Source organism: Seriola lalandi, unplaced genomic scaffold, assembly GCF_002814215.2.
Source record: "Seriola lalandi dorsalis isolate HSWRI2012SDOR001 ecotype SW California unplaced genomic scaffold, Sedor1 jcf7180002054671, whole genome shotgun sequence".
NCBI lineage: Eukaryota > Metazoa > Chordata > Actinopteri > Carangiformes > Carangidae > Seriola > Seriola lalandi.
The window spans coordinates 418,349-436,296 of NW_019525224.1; the positions used below are offsets into that span (position 1 = coordinate 418,349).

Here is a 17,948-nt window from a genome sequence, read left to right on the forward strand (position 1 = left end):
TAACATCAGAACTATGCTACATGTTAGCATCCTTTGCTAGAGTCACAGTCAGTTGGAGTTTGGAATAATTAGCCACTTACCCCGATGGTCCTGACTTTGTCATTAAAAATCCGCTCTTGTCGTTCAGTCTCTCCGTCGCGACGCTTCTGCAGACTCGCCCTCGCCGTGCGGTCACACAGTAATTCAACATTAAGCATTTTGACGGACAAACTGTAGTTTAATCATGCGTTAATCTTTGCGTTAAAACAAGTGGCAGTTCTTTGTGAGAGAGACGACAAACTTGAATCGCAAACACACTGGTTGCCAAGAAACGTATCGTGAGTCCTCGTAGAATGTCGGCTTTTTCCGCGGTTTTTGACGTGACGTCTCACTCGCATTTATTATTCATGGTAGATTACCTTCATTTTTTTCAGTTAAAGCTGTAATAGTGGATATTTGTTATTGTGTTACAGAAAGAAAGAAAGAAAGAAAGAAAGAAAGAAAGAACATCCTTTAAATTTGGTTATTAAAGAATTGTGACCATTATATGTCCGGAGCGGGACATTATACATTTGGAAAAGAGACTTGCTAGTGGTCTCTAGTGGGCAAACAATGTAATGGCAACACAGTCTCTAAGTTACCTCATTTGTATTTTTATTCTTATCTGTATTTTTGGCATTTCTCCAGTGCAACTGCTTGTTATTTTTGGATGTAATTAGATAGAATGAAACTGGTTGTATAATATCTGATGTATTTGTCATGCTCTAAGCTCAAGATTGTCCTGATTGAGTTCATATATGGTAATGATCATGATGATTTTGGTAAACCCCTGATTTTACAAGTACCTCCACAGTAAATTGAACATTTACAATTTTATTTACAGTGCACTTTTTTTTTTTTTTTTTTCCTGCAGAACTATCATGAGGCCAAATTTCCATTTTTGTGACTATTAGATTTGACAGTGGGAAAAGGTTTGCACACAAAATATCTCTAATTTTCCAGAATGTGATAAACTTGGTCCCATTTTAGCCCCATTACTGACTTGAGGAACAACTAAATTATCCTACAAAGTCCACAGCTGTTTTCTCTGAACTGAATTTATTGGATAAAAAAATCAATACAGGATATTAAGTCATTGTTTCCTTAGCTGCAGCACAGCTCTTGCTCTCTTGATGATCAAAATGCTCCTGCATGTTGCCCTTCATCCTCAGGCAACGTGATTCTCTGAGCTGTTGGAAAAGATGGCGTCGTTTGCCTGACCTTCCTCTGATAAAGTTGATCACACAGACTTTTCAGTTCACCACTTAGTTTTGAAAAAGCACACTGATGGATGTGAAGGGCCGATTTATTTAAGCAATGATTTGCGCAGCTTCGCAAGAATGACCTTATACAATGCACATCCGTCAGTGGAATGATCTGCCACTCTGTCCATTGCTTTGTCGTAAGCCATCTTTTTTTACCAAGCACACATCTTTTAACACTTCCGCATCTGTGAAAGGCATGTTATTTACACTCAGTATGAGGAAGCATCTCTGAGCTTTTAGAGATGCCGGTTCTACTGGCTGTGGTTCAGCCGGTAGAACGAGTGGTGCACACATCACACGGTTGCTGGTTTAATTCACCCTAAAGCTCTGAATAAATGCAGCCATTTACAATTGTGAATTCTATTTGACTAGTGTATTATCTAATGGAAGGCCACATAGGCCTGTTGCAGCAGATGAGGTTTACGTCAGAACTTCATTCAAAAAAAAAAAAAGAATTCAAACATCAACTAGATTTAAAAAATCCATTTTATTTTCAAATTCCAAAAGAAAAGTTCAATATTTGAAAAATATAAAAAGAAAAAAAAAGGCAGCAACCGTGTTGTCCTCCACTGAGCAGTGCTCCAAATAAAAGAACTTGTGGCCAGACCTAACAGCCAACCACCAAGGCAAGTAAATTCATAAATTAAGTCCCAAATCAGGCTGTCCCTTTACTCGACACTAGAGGTGTCAAGGATCTCCAGGAGTGATTAAGGCTATAGGTTATTTTAGTGCAAAAAACTCTGATAAAACACCAAGATCCTATATACACTCAATAATTATATAATACACAGTATAGTATACATTCAAATCTACATAGTGCCTCAAAAGGTACTATCAATTCTGCATAAGTGGGACCTTCATTTTCCATTGACACTAGGACACCGTTATAACAACCATCCACACCACACACACCATAATTATGTGACATTTCCAAAAGAAAAAATTCAAAATCAAAGAGACAGCACAAAAAACAATACATAACTTTTTTAGATACCTCAATACATTTTGCATACAAATGATTTAATGGCAAAGCACAGTTGTGTTTTTTTTTTCTTTTCAAAACATTAATCCTCTGTACAAGATAAACCGATCAGTTATTAGTTCTCTTGCTTTGATTTTTAGAACAAAACCGCCTTTCTCTGCATGAAAGCTTCTTCCTTAACAGTCTGTAATGCACAGTACTGTAAAAATAGATTACTAAAACTGCACCTAAAGTAATTTGTAAAAATGATGATGTAGCATTTGTTGCATTAATTGTTAAAGAACTAAAACCTGTGAATTAAATTTCATTTGTCGGTCAGCTTACACTGAACTCTAACCAAAAGTCCTGTGTGTTCCTTGACAACAGTCATCAACTACATCAATGGCAAAAAAAAGGGCAAGGCTTAAACCCACAATGTTTGCTGCATCACAGGCTTTGATGTGAAGAATGTCTAAAAATTGCACTAACATTTATTCTTGGATAGTTAGATATTTGATGTCCTTGAGCTGAAAGAATAAATGACTGAAAAAGGATTAATTAATGATAGTGGGTATGTCCCTTTATAAACAGGATGAGGTAAGGTGCTGTGTGCAAAGTATGAATATTATGAGCAAGAGTTATGACTGCTCATCACAGCATCAACTTCAGAGCAACCAAATTTACAAGATGAAAATGAGTGAGATAACTGGTATTACTGTACTGGATTATTTTAGTTATGTAAGAGTAGCAGTCCCCTGGACTTTGTTATTCCCATGTCAATAGACAATCATATAACAATGAACCTTGTTTTTTTACACTGATCTGATCAGCAGAGCTGGTAAAACACACAGACACATTTAATCATTAGTCATCATTTTGGATCCAAAAAGATGAAGGAAGACCCAAACAATATGGGATTTGCTCACTTATCTCAGTTTTGCTATTGTAAATTGAAAACCTTTGGTATTTTTCACAGTCACCTAGAATAAAAAGGAAGGAACATGATTTTGAACTTTTTTTAATAACTTTAAAAAAAATAGTTATCATATTGACGAATAGAGAAAATTATTATTTATAGCCTCAATGCCGGCACATGATGTTAAGCAAAAACGTACAAAATTCTGTTTTTAGGGAAAAGTCAGTAAATTTCACTTAAGATTAACGAAATCAATTACTTTTTCAATCCCAAATAAGAGAACATTTAAATGATTACAAGAGTTGTAATGGTAGCCACATTTCATTGACTGTCTTTTAGATTTTCGGATATTATTATCCACTGACCTATGAGCAGAGAAGCGCACTTATTGTTGGCCACACAGACAAGTTAAAAGGCTTTGATTATGTTTTGGATTTCCCATCTCTGGCCAGAGCATTCCTGTATTAGAAGTCTGCCATCTTTAATCTCCAGACATCTTTTTGTTTGTCTGTTTTTCAGTTCTTTGCCCTGGAAAAGAGAATAAATGTCAAGAACACTGATGTACACTATTTAATCATATAGTATTCAGGCAACCACAGTTAAATATATTAAGTTATATGAGTCACTCTAAACTCATCCGCCATGCTGTGCCAAACTCTCACCCACTTAGTTGACGATTTTATTGACATTAATATTCATAGTGTAATATCTTCTGTAATATTCATGTGCTTGTCTGAATAATAGCTTATCTTGCAGTACCTGAGTGAAGTCCCAGTATATCCCCATTCCTTTCTGCATAGCTTCTTTGCAGTTGTAAAGGCCAGGCTCAGTTTCTTTTTTGCCAACATCAGTCAAACACCGGTTGTCATTGTACTTGTGGGACTTGATGCCGCCGATGTAGAGCTCACCACTTGTGCGGTAGTACGTGAACTAAAAAGAGAAAATGGTCAGAAAGCAGACAATTAAATAAGACGACGACGACGACAGATAGAATAGATCACCGATTACAGATACCCCGTAGCTGTTTCACTTACTTGAGGTCCATAGTAGTAGCAGCCGAAGGCAATGGGTGTGTGACCTGGCACTGGGCCTTGGTCTAAGCACATGTTAGCATCAAGATTCTTCATCTGACAGTGGTGGAATTCACATTTTGTCAGTGCAACTTTATCAAACATTACGACAGTTGGTGGTAAGTCATGAAAACTCACAAGCATTGCATAAAACTAAACTTACCCCTCCATATCCAAGTAGGTTGTCCCAGGGATCCAACTTGGGATACACATTTTCCAGGTACCATTTGAAAGGTTTACAGTTCAACCTCTCTCTGAGTTTTTTCCTTTCACTTATATCCCCAATGTCAATTCCGTGGTTCTATAAAAGCAAAAGGCATGATTTGTTTGTGATATTTTAACTGCAAAAATTTTAATTACATCCTCTTAGTTTAAGTGCTAAAAGACATCCTGTGCACTCATAACTGCATAACTTTTTCTGAGAAATTCTTTTAATCATGAACTTTTGAATATTTATCTTGCATGGAGCGCAGTATGGCATTTTGAAGTACCTCAAATGGCAAGTTCCAAGCCAGATTGATGTTGTGTTTGTAATCATCCATCCAGACTTCTGCTACCCTCAGAGCGTTTCTCTTCATGGCCATGGACAGATCCGGCATGTAGGGCTTGTGGTTCCTCTCAATGTGGGCGATCTTGGAGCACGGAACTACTTCAACACTGCCTCCACATGTCCACACCTGTAAAAGAAAAAAACATTTTAAACTCAACAGCTTCAACAAAATGTAATCTGATGACTCTGCAAATGCAAAGCATGAGTAAAAACATGAGTTAAGACTAGCTACATAATCTGCCAATTTATATACGCGTTTAAAATATTGTTTGTTGGAATCCATCTTTCTAAAAAAGTTAGTAGGCTAAGTTAACAACAATAACAAAAGTAATAATGATTGAAACCACAACATATCATTACCTTAATTACCCATATTGTAATTTTGTGACCATCAGGCAGAGCCCTGTTTCCAGTCTGTAGGCTGTGTCAAATAAGTAACGCAAGCTGACTGGCTTCTAACTGTAGCTTTATAATTAGCATACAGACATGAGGTTGGTATAGATCTTATTATTTTATTCTTGGCAAGGAAGTGAATAAGCATACTTCCAAAAATGTCAACCTATTTCTGTAAGGATAATGATTTTGTTTTGCCACAGAGTATGGCTCTAACAGCTAATGCTAACAGAGGAAAGCTCAGATTATGAGTTCCAGCTGCAAACCCTGGTTTGAGACGCATGAGAGCACCAAGCTGAGTGAGCTGGCAGACAGCAGTTAAGTCCTTTTACACTGTGAGTATGTCCATGACAGCGAGGTTATAATTATACATCAGAAGGTCAGCTTCTCCTTCTCTGTCTTATAGTGTGAATATCCAAGTGGCACTCTGCATTGAATTAGGCACCACTGGATCACAGAATGAGAGAGAGAATGAGACAGAAGCTGATAAGTTAAGACTAGTCAGTATGAGACTGAACTGATATGCTTGTGAGAGTTACTAATGCAGTAAGTCACAACACCTTATTTTTTGTGTGCTTTTACTTCTCAGTGAGTATTACTAAAGTGACAATAGGCCCACCGTTCAGTGGTACGACTCTATCCACCATGATGCTAGAAGATGTATATACCATGTTTTGGTTGTTTTATATGTGCATTAGGCGACATGTTGAGTATGCCCCCCCCCCCCGAGATGAGATAGAACAGAATCCAGGAAGGTCTGTTTGAGTAATCAGATGGCAAACACTTCGAAGCTCTTTGCAACACAAGATCTTACACCTCTGGAGAGGGATTACAGCAGCAATCATTTTATCCTCTGTCTCAACAATTGTACTCTTTCTTGCTGCAACTAGGATTGTGTCATCAGGTGTAGGATTCAGTGTTAGGCAGGTATGGTTTACTCACACGAATTCCCAGCTCAACATTTTCTCCACCGTACACTTTCATTCCTTCATCGAGGAGTCCAATTTCCCCTAGAAATTTCCTTTCAGCAACTAGGATTCCCATGACCGATGGACTCCTGAAGTGAAAGATGAAAACTGTTACTACTGGGCAATTTAAAAACATCTTTTTTATGTAATATACCACTATCACTAGGAAGTGAAACTGTGGAATCATAACGAATGGCTCATTATCCAAGAGGTGGAAAACAAGAACATTGGGTTATGCTGGTTTCACATGTAATTAGAACAAGATCGATCGACCTCACTTCAACTTACTTCCCAGGCAGAGAGCTGTCGTTGAGGGTGTAATACTTGGGTGTAAAACTCTCATACATGCACCACAAAGCCCAGTCGAAGGCGTGTGCTGCTGGAAGGTACTGAATAACCTTGAGGTCATCGAAGTTGACTCTGTCAAACACGGGGGACACCACCACTGTTCGGTCGGCTTTGATCTGTGTCAGCAGGGGTTCAACCCTACATGTAGGGAAGAGAGACACACTTCTTTAACTTACGGCTCCACACAGTAGGGTTTTTGTGAGTTCATCTCCAATGTGTCATTCTCTTTCACTGAGTAATTACTAGTAGGGTTACTGTGCAATATTACTGTAATTGGAATGACAGGTATTTGGCGTGTGTTGCGGCCAAGTGCCAGCTCAGAGGGAGCCACCTCAACGGCTGTTGAGATAATTCTTCTTGAAAATAGGCAGAGCATGACTTAACCCTTTTCTTTGGAGGGAACATCACTCACTTTTACACAACACAACTTAACATGGGTGCAGCATTTGAACAGTCGACAGAGGTAAAAACACCTGTAGTATAATTAACAACTGTATTGCCAACATGTTTTGGGTATGGGCCTTCGTCAGGGAGCTTGATACTGACAAATGTTTAATACTGAACATTATTTTATTGTCAGTGCCGGTGATAATCTCTTTAAAATGAACAATATACGGTATTTTAATCATATACTTACCACATGTCATGGACCTCTATGTGTGCATCCAGGATGGCCACCACATCAGCGGTAGCAGCTCTCCACCCAGAGGCCCTGGCGTAGGCAAGCCCTCGCTGCTCAGTGTGCCTCACTCTAGTAATACGGAGAGTTGGGTTCTCTTGCTCAAGAGCCTTCACATACGCGTCAAGGTCCCCCTTCAGGTCCTCTGAATTGAAAGGACATTGTGGGCATTTATTTTGAGAACAGGGTGACCAGTTGTTTTTACTGATGACAAATATGGACTGTAGCCTGTGATACCAACCACAGCTAGCCACAATGCAAAGCAGAGGCAAATCATGTTTTACTTTCAGGAGCCACAGTTGTGATCACAGTGATGCGACACATGATCAACGTGGAGCCACTGTATTACACAGAGGTTTGTGTCCTTAAAGAAATAATTTCACGTTTTTGGAAATATGCTTATTTGTTCTTTTGCCAAGAGAAAGATAACAAGATCAGTACCATTCTCATGTGTGTCTGGTAGATAAACACGTGGCTGTTTATGCCTCACTGAAACAATGCTGTTCTTCCAGAGTGTTGAAAGTAAAGGTTGATTTATACCTGCATGCCATTGGTTTGTGAAAACAATAAAAGAAGCTGTGAAAAGAGATATAAATATTGGCCAAACATGGTTAACACAAAGGCCACAAGACGATGTCCAAGCTGCTTGATGTTCCTGTGACCACAGTTGCTAATATTAAGACATTTAAGGTCAATGGGACTGTAGCCAACTGCCCTGGACGTGACCTCAAGAGGAAACTTTACTCCAGACTGAACAGAAGGACAGTTCGAATGGTGGAAAAAGAACCGAGGAAAACTTCAGGACAGATACAAGTTGACCTCCAAAGATCAAGGTGAAAAAACTCTGGAGATGGGAATATGAGTGTCGTGACATCTGCACAATGAAACATGTGTTGTCAGCCTGTCTTTTCTCTCAATAGTCTGTGCAATAAACACAGTCTGTGTTCGCATAGTCTGATCCTTTGTATAACCAACCAACCATTAGAGCTATTGTCATCCACCATTATTATTTCCTTCAGTAGGTTTTTCGGGGTGCGGTCGATGATGCTGCGCAGGGCTCTTTTGATGATGGACAGGGCTTCATTCAAGTAGATTAGCACCACTCCGACGCTTGGCAGGTCTTTTGGATAAGTCTTTTTCACACATCTATTCAGAAACAGAATAATGTTTAATTAAAAGAACTGTCTTTTGCATTAGAAAGTTGTGAGGGCAAAGTTGAAGGATATAAACAGCAAACAATTAACTGTTTCTATATGGAAGAGTTTCTTTCACTTTGCTCTGGGTATGACGGCTGTACCTTGGATCCCTGGTATCTGGAAGAGCTCGATCTAGAGGAAGGCGATCACTGAGAAAGACGTTGTATCCATACTTCTCAAACAGACTCTGCGCCTCTCTCTGGTCATCCTCAGACAGATTCTCACCCCACTCCTTGAACAGGGCAGAGTCAGGGTACAGTTTGCCAGACTTTTTCGGTTTGGGTGGCTCCTTCTGTTCCTGGATCTTTGCTTCAGGCTGTTCTTTCTGCTCTGGCTGTTTCTGGGCAGGTGGCTGCTGTTGGACCTCTGTACCTTTTCTCTGTCTGTCTTCTTCAAGCATTTTCTGCATGACATCCTGCTTCTGTTCAAATGCTCGGAGTACATTGTCTTGAAAAATACGAGAGATCAAGGAGACAGGGGAGAGTAAAATGAGCCAGAAGCATGATCACTGTTTGCAAAAAAAATACTAGACTAGGCATGAAATGGACAAGGAGGTTTTATTTGTTTAATCTAACCCTAACAAAAGTACTTCCACCAGATAAATGTCTATTCAAGGCTGCATATAGTGTTACGTGTCAATTTATTGAATCAAATACTTCATTTCCTGTTAGACTTGTTTGTGTCTTCTCATGACTGATTCTGTATATCATAAAATTGTGTGTGTGTGTGTGTGTGTGTGTGTGTGTGTGTGTGTGTGTGTGTGTGTGTGTGTGTGTGTGTATATATAAAACAAAATGCTTGGTCATTAAGTCTGTAAATGAGGGTATATACACACACACACACACACACACACACACACACACACACACACACACACACACACACCACAGACTTTATGACTAGAAGCATTTAGCTTTTTCTAAATAAATAAGGGTTAGGGTCAGACGTTCACACTAATATTCTCTTAATTTGTTGTAAAAGTGTCTTGAAAGATGCAGATGGTAAAAGCATTTTGTAGAGTTGCTGTGAACTGACATTTAATTCTTCCACTTTCCTTTCTAACAGTATAACTGTGACGTTTATCCTCATTTTACACCATTACCATTTTCGTTTTTTGTTTGTTCGTTTGTTTTAACAACGGGAGAAATCATTGCCTCAACTCACGGAGATTGCTGATGCTTGCTTCCAGGTCAGAAAAACTCCTGATCATTCGCGATGGGTCCTCCACTTTGGCAGTCCCCTCTGTAAACTCATATCCATTCTTTACAAACGTTCCCACGTAGAAGACGAGCCCTACGCCCACCAGCATGAGGACCGGCCGCTTCAGCCACAGCGCTCTCATAGTGATAACTCACCCACAGACCCCCGGCAACAGAATAAGACCTCACACCTCTCACGCTCACAGCGATGTTTCAGTTTACCGGGCGGACTGGTTCAGCCAGGCAGCTGCTGAGATGTTCACGTACATGTCCCTAGTTGCGAGTTGAGGATACGAGATTGATATTTGCGCTTCCTGTCCACTTTTGGCACAGGTGTCTCTCATTAGTGCCTACGTCACCTATCGTTACCTGCACGCCGGTGCATATAGTTATATAAAGATTATATAAAGAATACAAACCTTGAGAGAAACGGTGAAAACAAAGAGTTAACGGTAAGGTTTCATGTCCATTTATGGATAGCTTTTCGGGAACCACACTTTCTCTTAACAATGGTGATGATGATATAAACAACAGTATGTTGCACAGTAAATGCATGGATGGACTCCACCAGACTTGCTTGATTTTACTCGTTATTTCTGTGGGGGTGGGGGGTATTTATATACAGTGAATAAGTGCTGCTTTAAGTTTGCTGACTTTGACGTACGTTGTGTGATCGGGTCAGTCAGTTTTTGTGTGTGTTGAACAGTGCAGGGACATAATGCTACTTCTGTCCTGGGCACACCGGGTACTTCAGTATCCGCCATCCCTCTCTCATCTCCATCACCTTCTCTCTTTCTTTTTCTCTGTCTTCTACCAGGACTGCCCACTCCCATGCAATTGTCAGATTTCACTGAGCTCACAACCAAGGTCTGTTTTCTGAGGTTAATAGGCTATAATAAAAGTTGTGAAATAATTGACTAAAATAACTCAACTTCTGTGCTTCAAAGACACCAAGATAAGTGACTTTCTGATCTCATCCAACCGTGTCATAGCCACAGCAGTGCAGGGGAAAGTCAGGGGATCACCAAAGAACCACGAGTATAGCATAGATCTATTGGATGGATTATTATCAACCAAATTTCTTGGCGATCCATCCAATAGTTGTCGAGAGATTTGACTTAAAATAAAAAAAACCTAGTGCATTGAGACCAATGAGATTCATCCTCTGGTGATCATGACTGTTCTTAAAAGACTTCATGGCAATCTGTTAGTAGACCAAAGTTGTGGATTTACAGACCAACATAATCATCCTCAAACAAAACTGTAAAAGCAGTGTATGAAATCACACCTGCCGATAGGGTTTGGATTTAATCCAACGTGTCAGCCTTGGGAGAATACTGTATGTGTGGTGTGGAGGGAAATCTTTGGCCTAATTTTAAAAACTTATGTTAGGATTTTTTTTAACTCGTGTAAAGCGTCTTTGAGCACCCTGAAAAGCACTATATAGATAAAATGTATTTATTATTATTATGTGATTTTGTTGATTAATAGAGTTTTGAAGACACAACATTTTTGAGCATGAATTTGGTGCTTTTCAAACTGAAGCCAATTTTGGTGTTAAAAGCAGCACTATTTATTTTTAACAATGCATCCAAAGGAGAAAAATGATACCCTGTCAGTACCACAATGGAAAAATGCTCCAATTTATAAGTCCTGCATTCAAAGTTCAACTTGTTACAATGAACCAATAATATTTTTTAAAATCAAGCAACCTATTAGTATTAGTAAATTAATGTTTAATTTTTTCAGTCATTTTTAAGAAGGGTTTTGCCCTCACTGCAGGATGTTCCTGGCTTTGACTCCACGACAGGCCAAGTCCTTCCATGTTATATTTGCATGTTGTTATTATGTTTGTGTCAGATCTTCATGGTCCAGAGACAGGCAGGTCATGTAACCTGCACACTGTCTGTAGTCATGAACGTGTGTGAGACACTGTTTTTGCCTTGTTTTGCCCTGTATTCAGCCTCTGATCTGCTGCATGCTGGGATGGCCTCCGGTCCTCCACAGCAAAGATATCAAGAGCTATTTAAAAGCTCTCGATCCATCGCTAATAACGGATATCTTTGGAGAAAGTGTTGAATAACATCTTTCTCACAGCAGATATTTTGTAAAAGTCAAATAAGGTGTGACTAACCACATTATTAACACAGGTTACCTATAGGTTCACTAGCATTAATCCCAACAGAAGCATGTCAATGCAGTAGCTAAGTCTGGTCATTGCACAATGAAGTTGCTCATTCATGGACGTCTCACATGGTGGGTGTTGCGTCTGGATGTGCCACTTCAAGAAAGTCTGTATCGTTGCACACTGTGTGCTGCTAATATTAGGTGTGGCAGCTTGGATCATATGAGACAAGAAGCAACACGATGCAGATGGTTTAACATGATGTCGTCATTTACCTGTGACCTACTGTATGTAGACATTTTAACATAATGTCACAATGAATGAATATGGCAAATATAGCACAAAATGTTTTTAACATATTGAGATATAGGCAATATATAACAAAACATACAACCTGACTAAACACATTAGTTGAAAATGGCTGTGGCCTCTTTGTACAGTGTGTCTGTCTGGATTTGGGTTCAACACATTTCATTACAAGTGTCAAACCTGTAGCTGTACCTATTTATCCTGCACAGGGTCACAGTTTTATACATTGTCTATATCATTCACCCAGGACTGTTTGGTATCTGTTGTGGCCTTTTGAACTTTCGGTGCTATAAAAGTACTTTGAACCTTTCTCCTGATCGCTGCCTCCTCTTATCTGTGAGAGGGTGTGTTTAGAAATGTTTTGAAAATAATGAGCACTGTTTGAATTCCAATTTTTAATTATTTTTTAAATTAATTTATTTAAGGTTAGTCAAAGGGATTACCGCAAAAACTCAAACACATACTCAGTTTAGATTTTAATTTAAAAAAAAAAAAGAGAAAAAAAAGAAGCAAAACAGAGGAAAAGGTAAATAAGGTCCAGTTTGACATGATCCTACTTTAATACATTATATATTTAGATTAAGCAATGAACTAAAAACTTGTGACAAGATTCTCAATCCTCCAGCTTTGTCCACTGCACTGCTGAATGATGAGCTCATAGTAAGAGTTTTCTCCCTGGGCAACCTCGAGACATCTCTTTGTTGCTTTGTTTCTGATCGCTTGGCCCTGCAAAGGTGTGATCAATAGAGAGAATGAATATGAGTATGAAACAATATTGTAAAGCGCCTATGTGTAAGATTTCTGATGTTGGTGCCTTCTACTGATCTGAATCTGAAATGATATACAGTATACTAGATTATTAAAAAGTCACTGGACAGGGGTCTGACTCCTCCCAGCTAAGGTCTTACTTGTTTGAAGTCCCATTGCATGTATAGTTCATTTAGCTTTGCCAGCTGACAGTCATGCAGGGTGGGGGTGCTGCCAGAGCCTGGATCAACCAGGCAGCGGTTATGGTTATATTTGTGAGCTTTAATCCCCCCAATGATGATTTCACCGTCTGTGTTGTAGTAGCAAAGCTGGGGAGATGGATAAGTCATGATTTGATATTATGATTTATTATTAACACTGTATAATTTTTTTAATCTGTCTTCTTACAGCGTATTACCTGTGGCTGCTGGGAGTGGCACTCGTATAAGATGGGGATGTTTCCTGGGATGGCTCCCTGGTCCACACAGTACTTCTCAAAAAGGGTGTTCTTCAGCTGCACAGGTTGGTGTAAGGGAGTTATTTATTTCTTTATCCTCATTTATGTGTGTTTTATATCTTTTACAATGCAATGTTCAATCAGAGCTTTAGCATGGCTACATTTTTAAGGTTTTACCAAAGCACATTTAAATGATTGAAGATAATACACAATGAATGCAGAGAGTCTTTAATGACCAGACTTCTGGTCTTGACTTCACTCACAAACAAATCTGCAAATTATTGACTGAAATTCGCCCTTACCACGCCATACCCCAACAGGTTATCCCATGTTTCCAGACTTGGATAAACATTGTCCAGGTACCATTTGAAAGGTTTACAGTGGAGCTTGTCTCTGAGCTTCCTCCTCGTGGACACATCGCCAGTATCGATTCCATGATCCTATGTGTCACATGTCATGTCAGTGACAATGCCAAAGTCAGGTAAAAATCTCTATTCATCTAAACATTCCAGCATTTCGTTAATGTTGTGTATGATTGATTACATTAGCTTCTGTGTAAAATACTTTTCTATATATACTCCAGAAACATAAAACATTATGGAAACCTCAAGAGGAATGTTCCAGGCAATCATGACATTCCTCTTATAATCATCCAACCAGATATCAGCAACCCTCAAGGCGTTTCTCCTCATGGCAGGGTTGAGATCAAGTGCATACGGTTTATGCGCCCTCTCAATGTGAGCTATCTTGGAGCAAGTCACAACCTCAACGCTCCCTCCACACAGCCACACCTGAGCGGTCAAGATACACACCAGATTATCCTTTAGCTATTATGCAAAACTTCAACCGTAAATGAATTAATTGTGGCAGTTCTTATGACTTAACAGTTGCGGCTACTCACACGAATCCCAAGCTCAACATTTTCTCCTCCATAGACTGTCATTCCGCCGTCAAGCCCACCAATTTCTCCAAGGAAACCTCTGTCTGCTACAAAGATTCCCATAACAGAGGGACTCCTGTGCCAAACCAACATAACGGTGCCATAATTATTTTTTTTTATTTTACCAGTAAGTCCAACTGAGATAAAAAATCTCTTACAGGAAAATACCAAATATATAACATGGCAGCAATTTGAGCTCAGTGTCCACTCAAGAAAAACAAGTACATGTCTCATTTACTGCATTTTATATGATGTTCTTAAAGCTGGCATTGTGCCAAAATATTGTCGTGTTTAAATGTGGTTGTCATGTTACATGTTGTCATTTTTGTCACAAAGAAACAATACCATCATAAATGGTACATGGTACATACACTGCTTTATAGCTTGATGAATTAGTTTGAAATAACAGGCACAGCCTTTGTTCACTGGTGCAGATGTCAAACATAATTATCCTGCTGACTGCAATCTGTTCAAATAAATATTGCTTGTTCCGCATACTTCCCAGGCTGCGATTCATCCTCCATCTTCAGCCACTCTGGGCTAAAGGACTCGTACATGCACCACAAAGCCCAGTCAAAGCCATGAGAAGATGGCGCGTATCTTTCCACAAGTAGGTCATCATAATGGACCTTATCAAACACAGGGGAGACTACTACCGTCCTGTCGGCTTTGATCCTGGCCAGCAAAGGCTCTGCCCTGCGAAGGACACCAAAATAAAAATACTACACGAGAAGAGAAGGAGGCGGAATTGGTCATTTTTCAACAGCATTTGTGTAGGATTATAACAGGAACTTAAGAAAATGAAGGAGTTTTCCCCTAAATTTGTAACGCGTGCTTACCATCCCTCTTTGGCTTCAATATGTGCATCGAAAATGGCCACAACATCAGCTGTGGCATGCTCCCAACCTGAGTTCCGTGACTGGGACAAGCCCATTTGTTGCCTATGCCGTACTTTTTTTATGAGTCCAGGCCTCTCTTCGTGAATCTGATCTATGTAGTCTTGTAATGGTTTTCCAAGGTCATCTGAAAATACAGATTAAAGGAGCACGGATGACTACAACCACTAGATAAATGATTTGAAAAATGCTCTGTATTGCATTGAGAATCTGACTAATGTCATTTTCTCAGAGTCGGGGTAATGAGACTGATACAACAAGTGGCAAGTAGATTAGGAGAGATATTTGAGAGGAGCATCATCATACTATGTGACAAACTTACTGTAAGTGCTACAGTCATCCACCAGAATGATTTCCCTGAGCAGGTGCTGAGGAGTGTGGATGATGATACTCCGTATTGCCCTCTTAATGATAGAAAGGGCTTCGTTTATGTAGATGAGGACCACGCTGATGTTTGGCAGGTCTTTGGGATAAGTCTTCGTCAGACATCTAAATGGTGAAATGTGATGTGATGACAGAAAATCTGATCAAAATCTCATTCAGCCAGTTCTTCAGTTTGTTATTTTTGATCCCTTTGTAGATTTATCTTTTCAGTGACACAAAATACTCAAACTTCCCTCCACATGAACAGAAGTTACCTCTTATCTCTTGTGTCCGGCAGCTTCCTGTCAAGTGGCAGCTGGTTGCTCAGGAAGACGTTGTATCCATATATCTGAAACAGATTTTCAGCCTCTTTTTGATCGTTTTCTGACAGGCCATCGCCCCATTTGGCGAACAGGTAGGAGTTTGGATATAACTTGGGCACCACAATCTTCTCTTCTTCTTGGTCCACATTTGGAAAAAGTTCATTGTTGGAGCTCTTTTGACCGGAAACTTCTATTAGCTTTGCTTTAGTTGATTGCGTTCACAAAAAGAGAGAGAAGGTTTGCAAAGGAAATTATAATCAGTGTAGTTCAGTTTTACTGACAGTCTCTCAGTAGAAGATTAAATCTGTTTGGAAACAGCTGAAATGATTTGTAGGCTTATCTGTGCTGCATGTTCCTCTGATACTTCTCTCAGTCAGATCAAGAGTAGTATACATCCACTTTACACTTAGTTTCCTCTCCTTGTCCATTTTGGATCTACATTCTCAAGGTGTGTTTGAAACTTGGCACAATTGCTGTATAAGCATTAATGGTAGCTGGCTAACAATGTAGATTTGAAATGTATGTGTAGAGTGTGTCCCCGCTGTTGTGTGACAGCTCAGTCTCTGACTGATCTCTAAAGTTACCAGGATGCGCAGTTCTTTGTGTTTTCCCTCAGTGTCTCCGCTTCTCCTCTTGTTCATGCATCTTTCGCGGACAGAAGTGGAATCATAACGCCACGGGAAATATGCAAATTTTTCACTCCCATTGAGACATGTAGAGCTCAGGCACGTCTTTGCCTCAATTGGCCCAGTGATGTCACTTACATTAGTGTCGATTATATTTTGTGTTCAGTTTGACCACACCAATTCTTGACTCTGATTGGCTGGAAGGTGTCCACTAAGGGACAGAATAACTGGAAGTTTTGAATGCAGGACTTTAAGTTACCATAGAGATTTTTTACATTGTAGTACTCTTCATTTTACTTAACATGTTTTACATGTAACAACAGTTTAATTTTAGGGGTATTGTTTGAAAGCATGTTAATTTGTTTGTCAAGTAAGCCTGAATTGATGGCTAGATAGATGCCAACTGTCAGTAACAAGCTATTAATGTCTGGTCCACTACCACCAAAGGTTAAATTAGTTCAATCAGTGTGTGATTTTCATTGAACTATCACTGCCCTGCTGTGAACCGAAGCTGATACCCAGTCATCAGCACATATGCTAGATATAATACAAACTAGATGGTAAACATCTATATAGATGTCAAGGTTATTCACTTGCAGCTTGGCTGATTTTACAATGTGGATCTAAATGATTCAGCCATAGCAATCTCATGTGACTAAAGAGCTCTTGCTTGTGCAGGAGTAATCAATGAAAGCAAGTTTCTACAGTTTCTACTTTACACTAGTCCTCCAAATCTTTTTGAGGTGGCTTCTGAATTTGTACTCACCCAGCCTGTTCAGACTCTTTTCAATCCGGTCCAGTTTCTTCCACACAACCTCTCGACCTCCGACTCCTTCGGCAAAAGATTTTCCTGCTCCCCAACTCCCAATCAAGTACATGAATATGTACATCAAAAGTAAAAAAGCTCCAGTTAACCCAGCTTTTTTCATATATGTCCTCATTGTCATTCTGCTCTCTGCGCCATGCCAGTAACCCTTCTCCCCACACACTTTATGGACCTAGATGTTCAATAAATCACGTGTTGACTTAAAGATAACATTTCCCACCAAACGCAGTTTAAAAGGCTGTTCCATCTCAGTCTTTCACTTTCCAGTTGTTTGATACTCGGTTAAAATTTCATGAGGCTGACTTAAGAGTAAAGTACATAAACTGCTTTTAAAGGATACAACAATGCCTACATACAATAGTACTTTACTGGCTTGAGGGTGGCGAGGGGGACTCAATAGAGCGTGTTGTGCTGACAGTATAATAGGTTTCAAAGTACACTGGAGTTTTTACTGCACCTATAAATCTTATTCACTTAACCCCCACCTCCCCCTTCTAACCTGATTATATTCTTAAACATTAAATCACCGTGGCCATAATAAGGTTCCAAATTTATTGATTCTATGTCAATCAGTCTACTTGTACTTACTACTAAAATGCAGCATATTTTATGTCCTATCATTGTGCAGTGTATACATTAAATACACATAACAGTTTTGATTATAGTCGCTGTCATTTTTTGTTTACTACATTTTGGTTGCTGTATGTAATCTGCTTTTTTGATTGTATTATTTACCTTATTTGATTTCGTGATTTCTATGACTTGGTTGCTGT

At 39.4% G+C, this 17,948-nt stretch overlaps 2 protein-coding genes across 2 annotated transcripts; both read right to left on the reverse strand.

Annotated features, from left to right (window-relative positions):
- Positions 1-1,751: 1,751 nt before the first annotated feature.
- Positions 1,752-9,819, reverse strand: LOC111666084 (putative polypeptide N-acetylgalactosaminyltransferase 8). Its single transcript, XM_023421295.2, has 11 exons — positions 9,529-9,819; positions 8,466-8,811; positions 8,148-8,314; positions 7,127-7,313; positions 6,430-6,627; positions 6,116-6,230; positions 4,722-4,907; positions 4,394-4,531; positions 4,195-4,287; positions 3,920-4,090; positions 1,752-3,688 (listed from the first exon to the last, which is right to left on the reverse strand). The coding sequence occupies exons 1-11, from the start codon at positions 9,704-9,706 to the stop codon at positions 3,569-3,571; spliced, it is 1,899 nt and encodes a 632-aa protein (XP_023277063.1). The 5' UTR covers positions 9,707-9,819; the 3' UTR covers positions 1,752-3,568.
- A 2,558-nt stretch (positions 9,820-12,377) lies between these two features.
- Positions 12,378-17,398, reverse strand: LOC111666085 (putative polypeptide N-acetylgalactosaminyltransferase 8). Its single transcript, XM_023421296.2, has 11 exons — positions 17,116-17,398; positions 15,676-15,925; positions 15,360-15,526; positions 14,981-15,164; positions 14,640-14,837; positions 14,103-14,217; positions 13,807-13,992; positions 13,504-13,641; positions 13,163-13,258; positions 12,906-13,073; positions 12,378-12,723 (listed from the first exon to the last, which is right to left on the reverse strand). The coding sequence occupies exons 1-11, from the start codon at positions 17,294-17,296 to the stop codon at positions 12,589-12,591; spliced, it is 1,818 nt and encodes a 605-aa protein (XP_023277064.1). The 5' UTR covers positions 17,297-17,398; the 3' UTR covers positions 12,378-12,588.
- Positions 17,399-17,948: the final 550 nt, after the last annotated feature.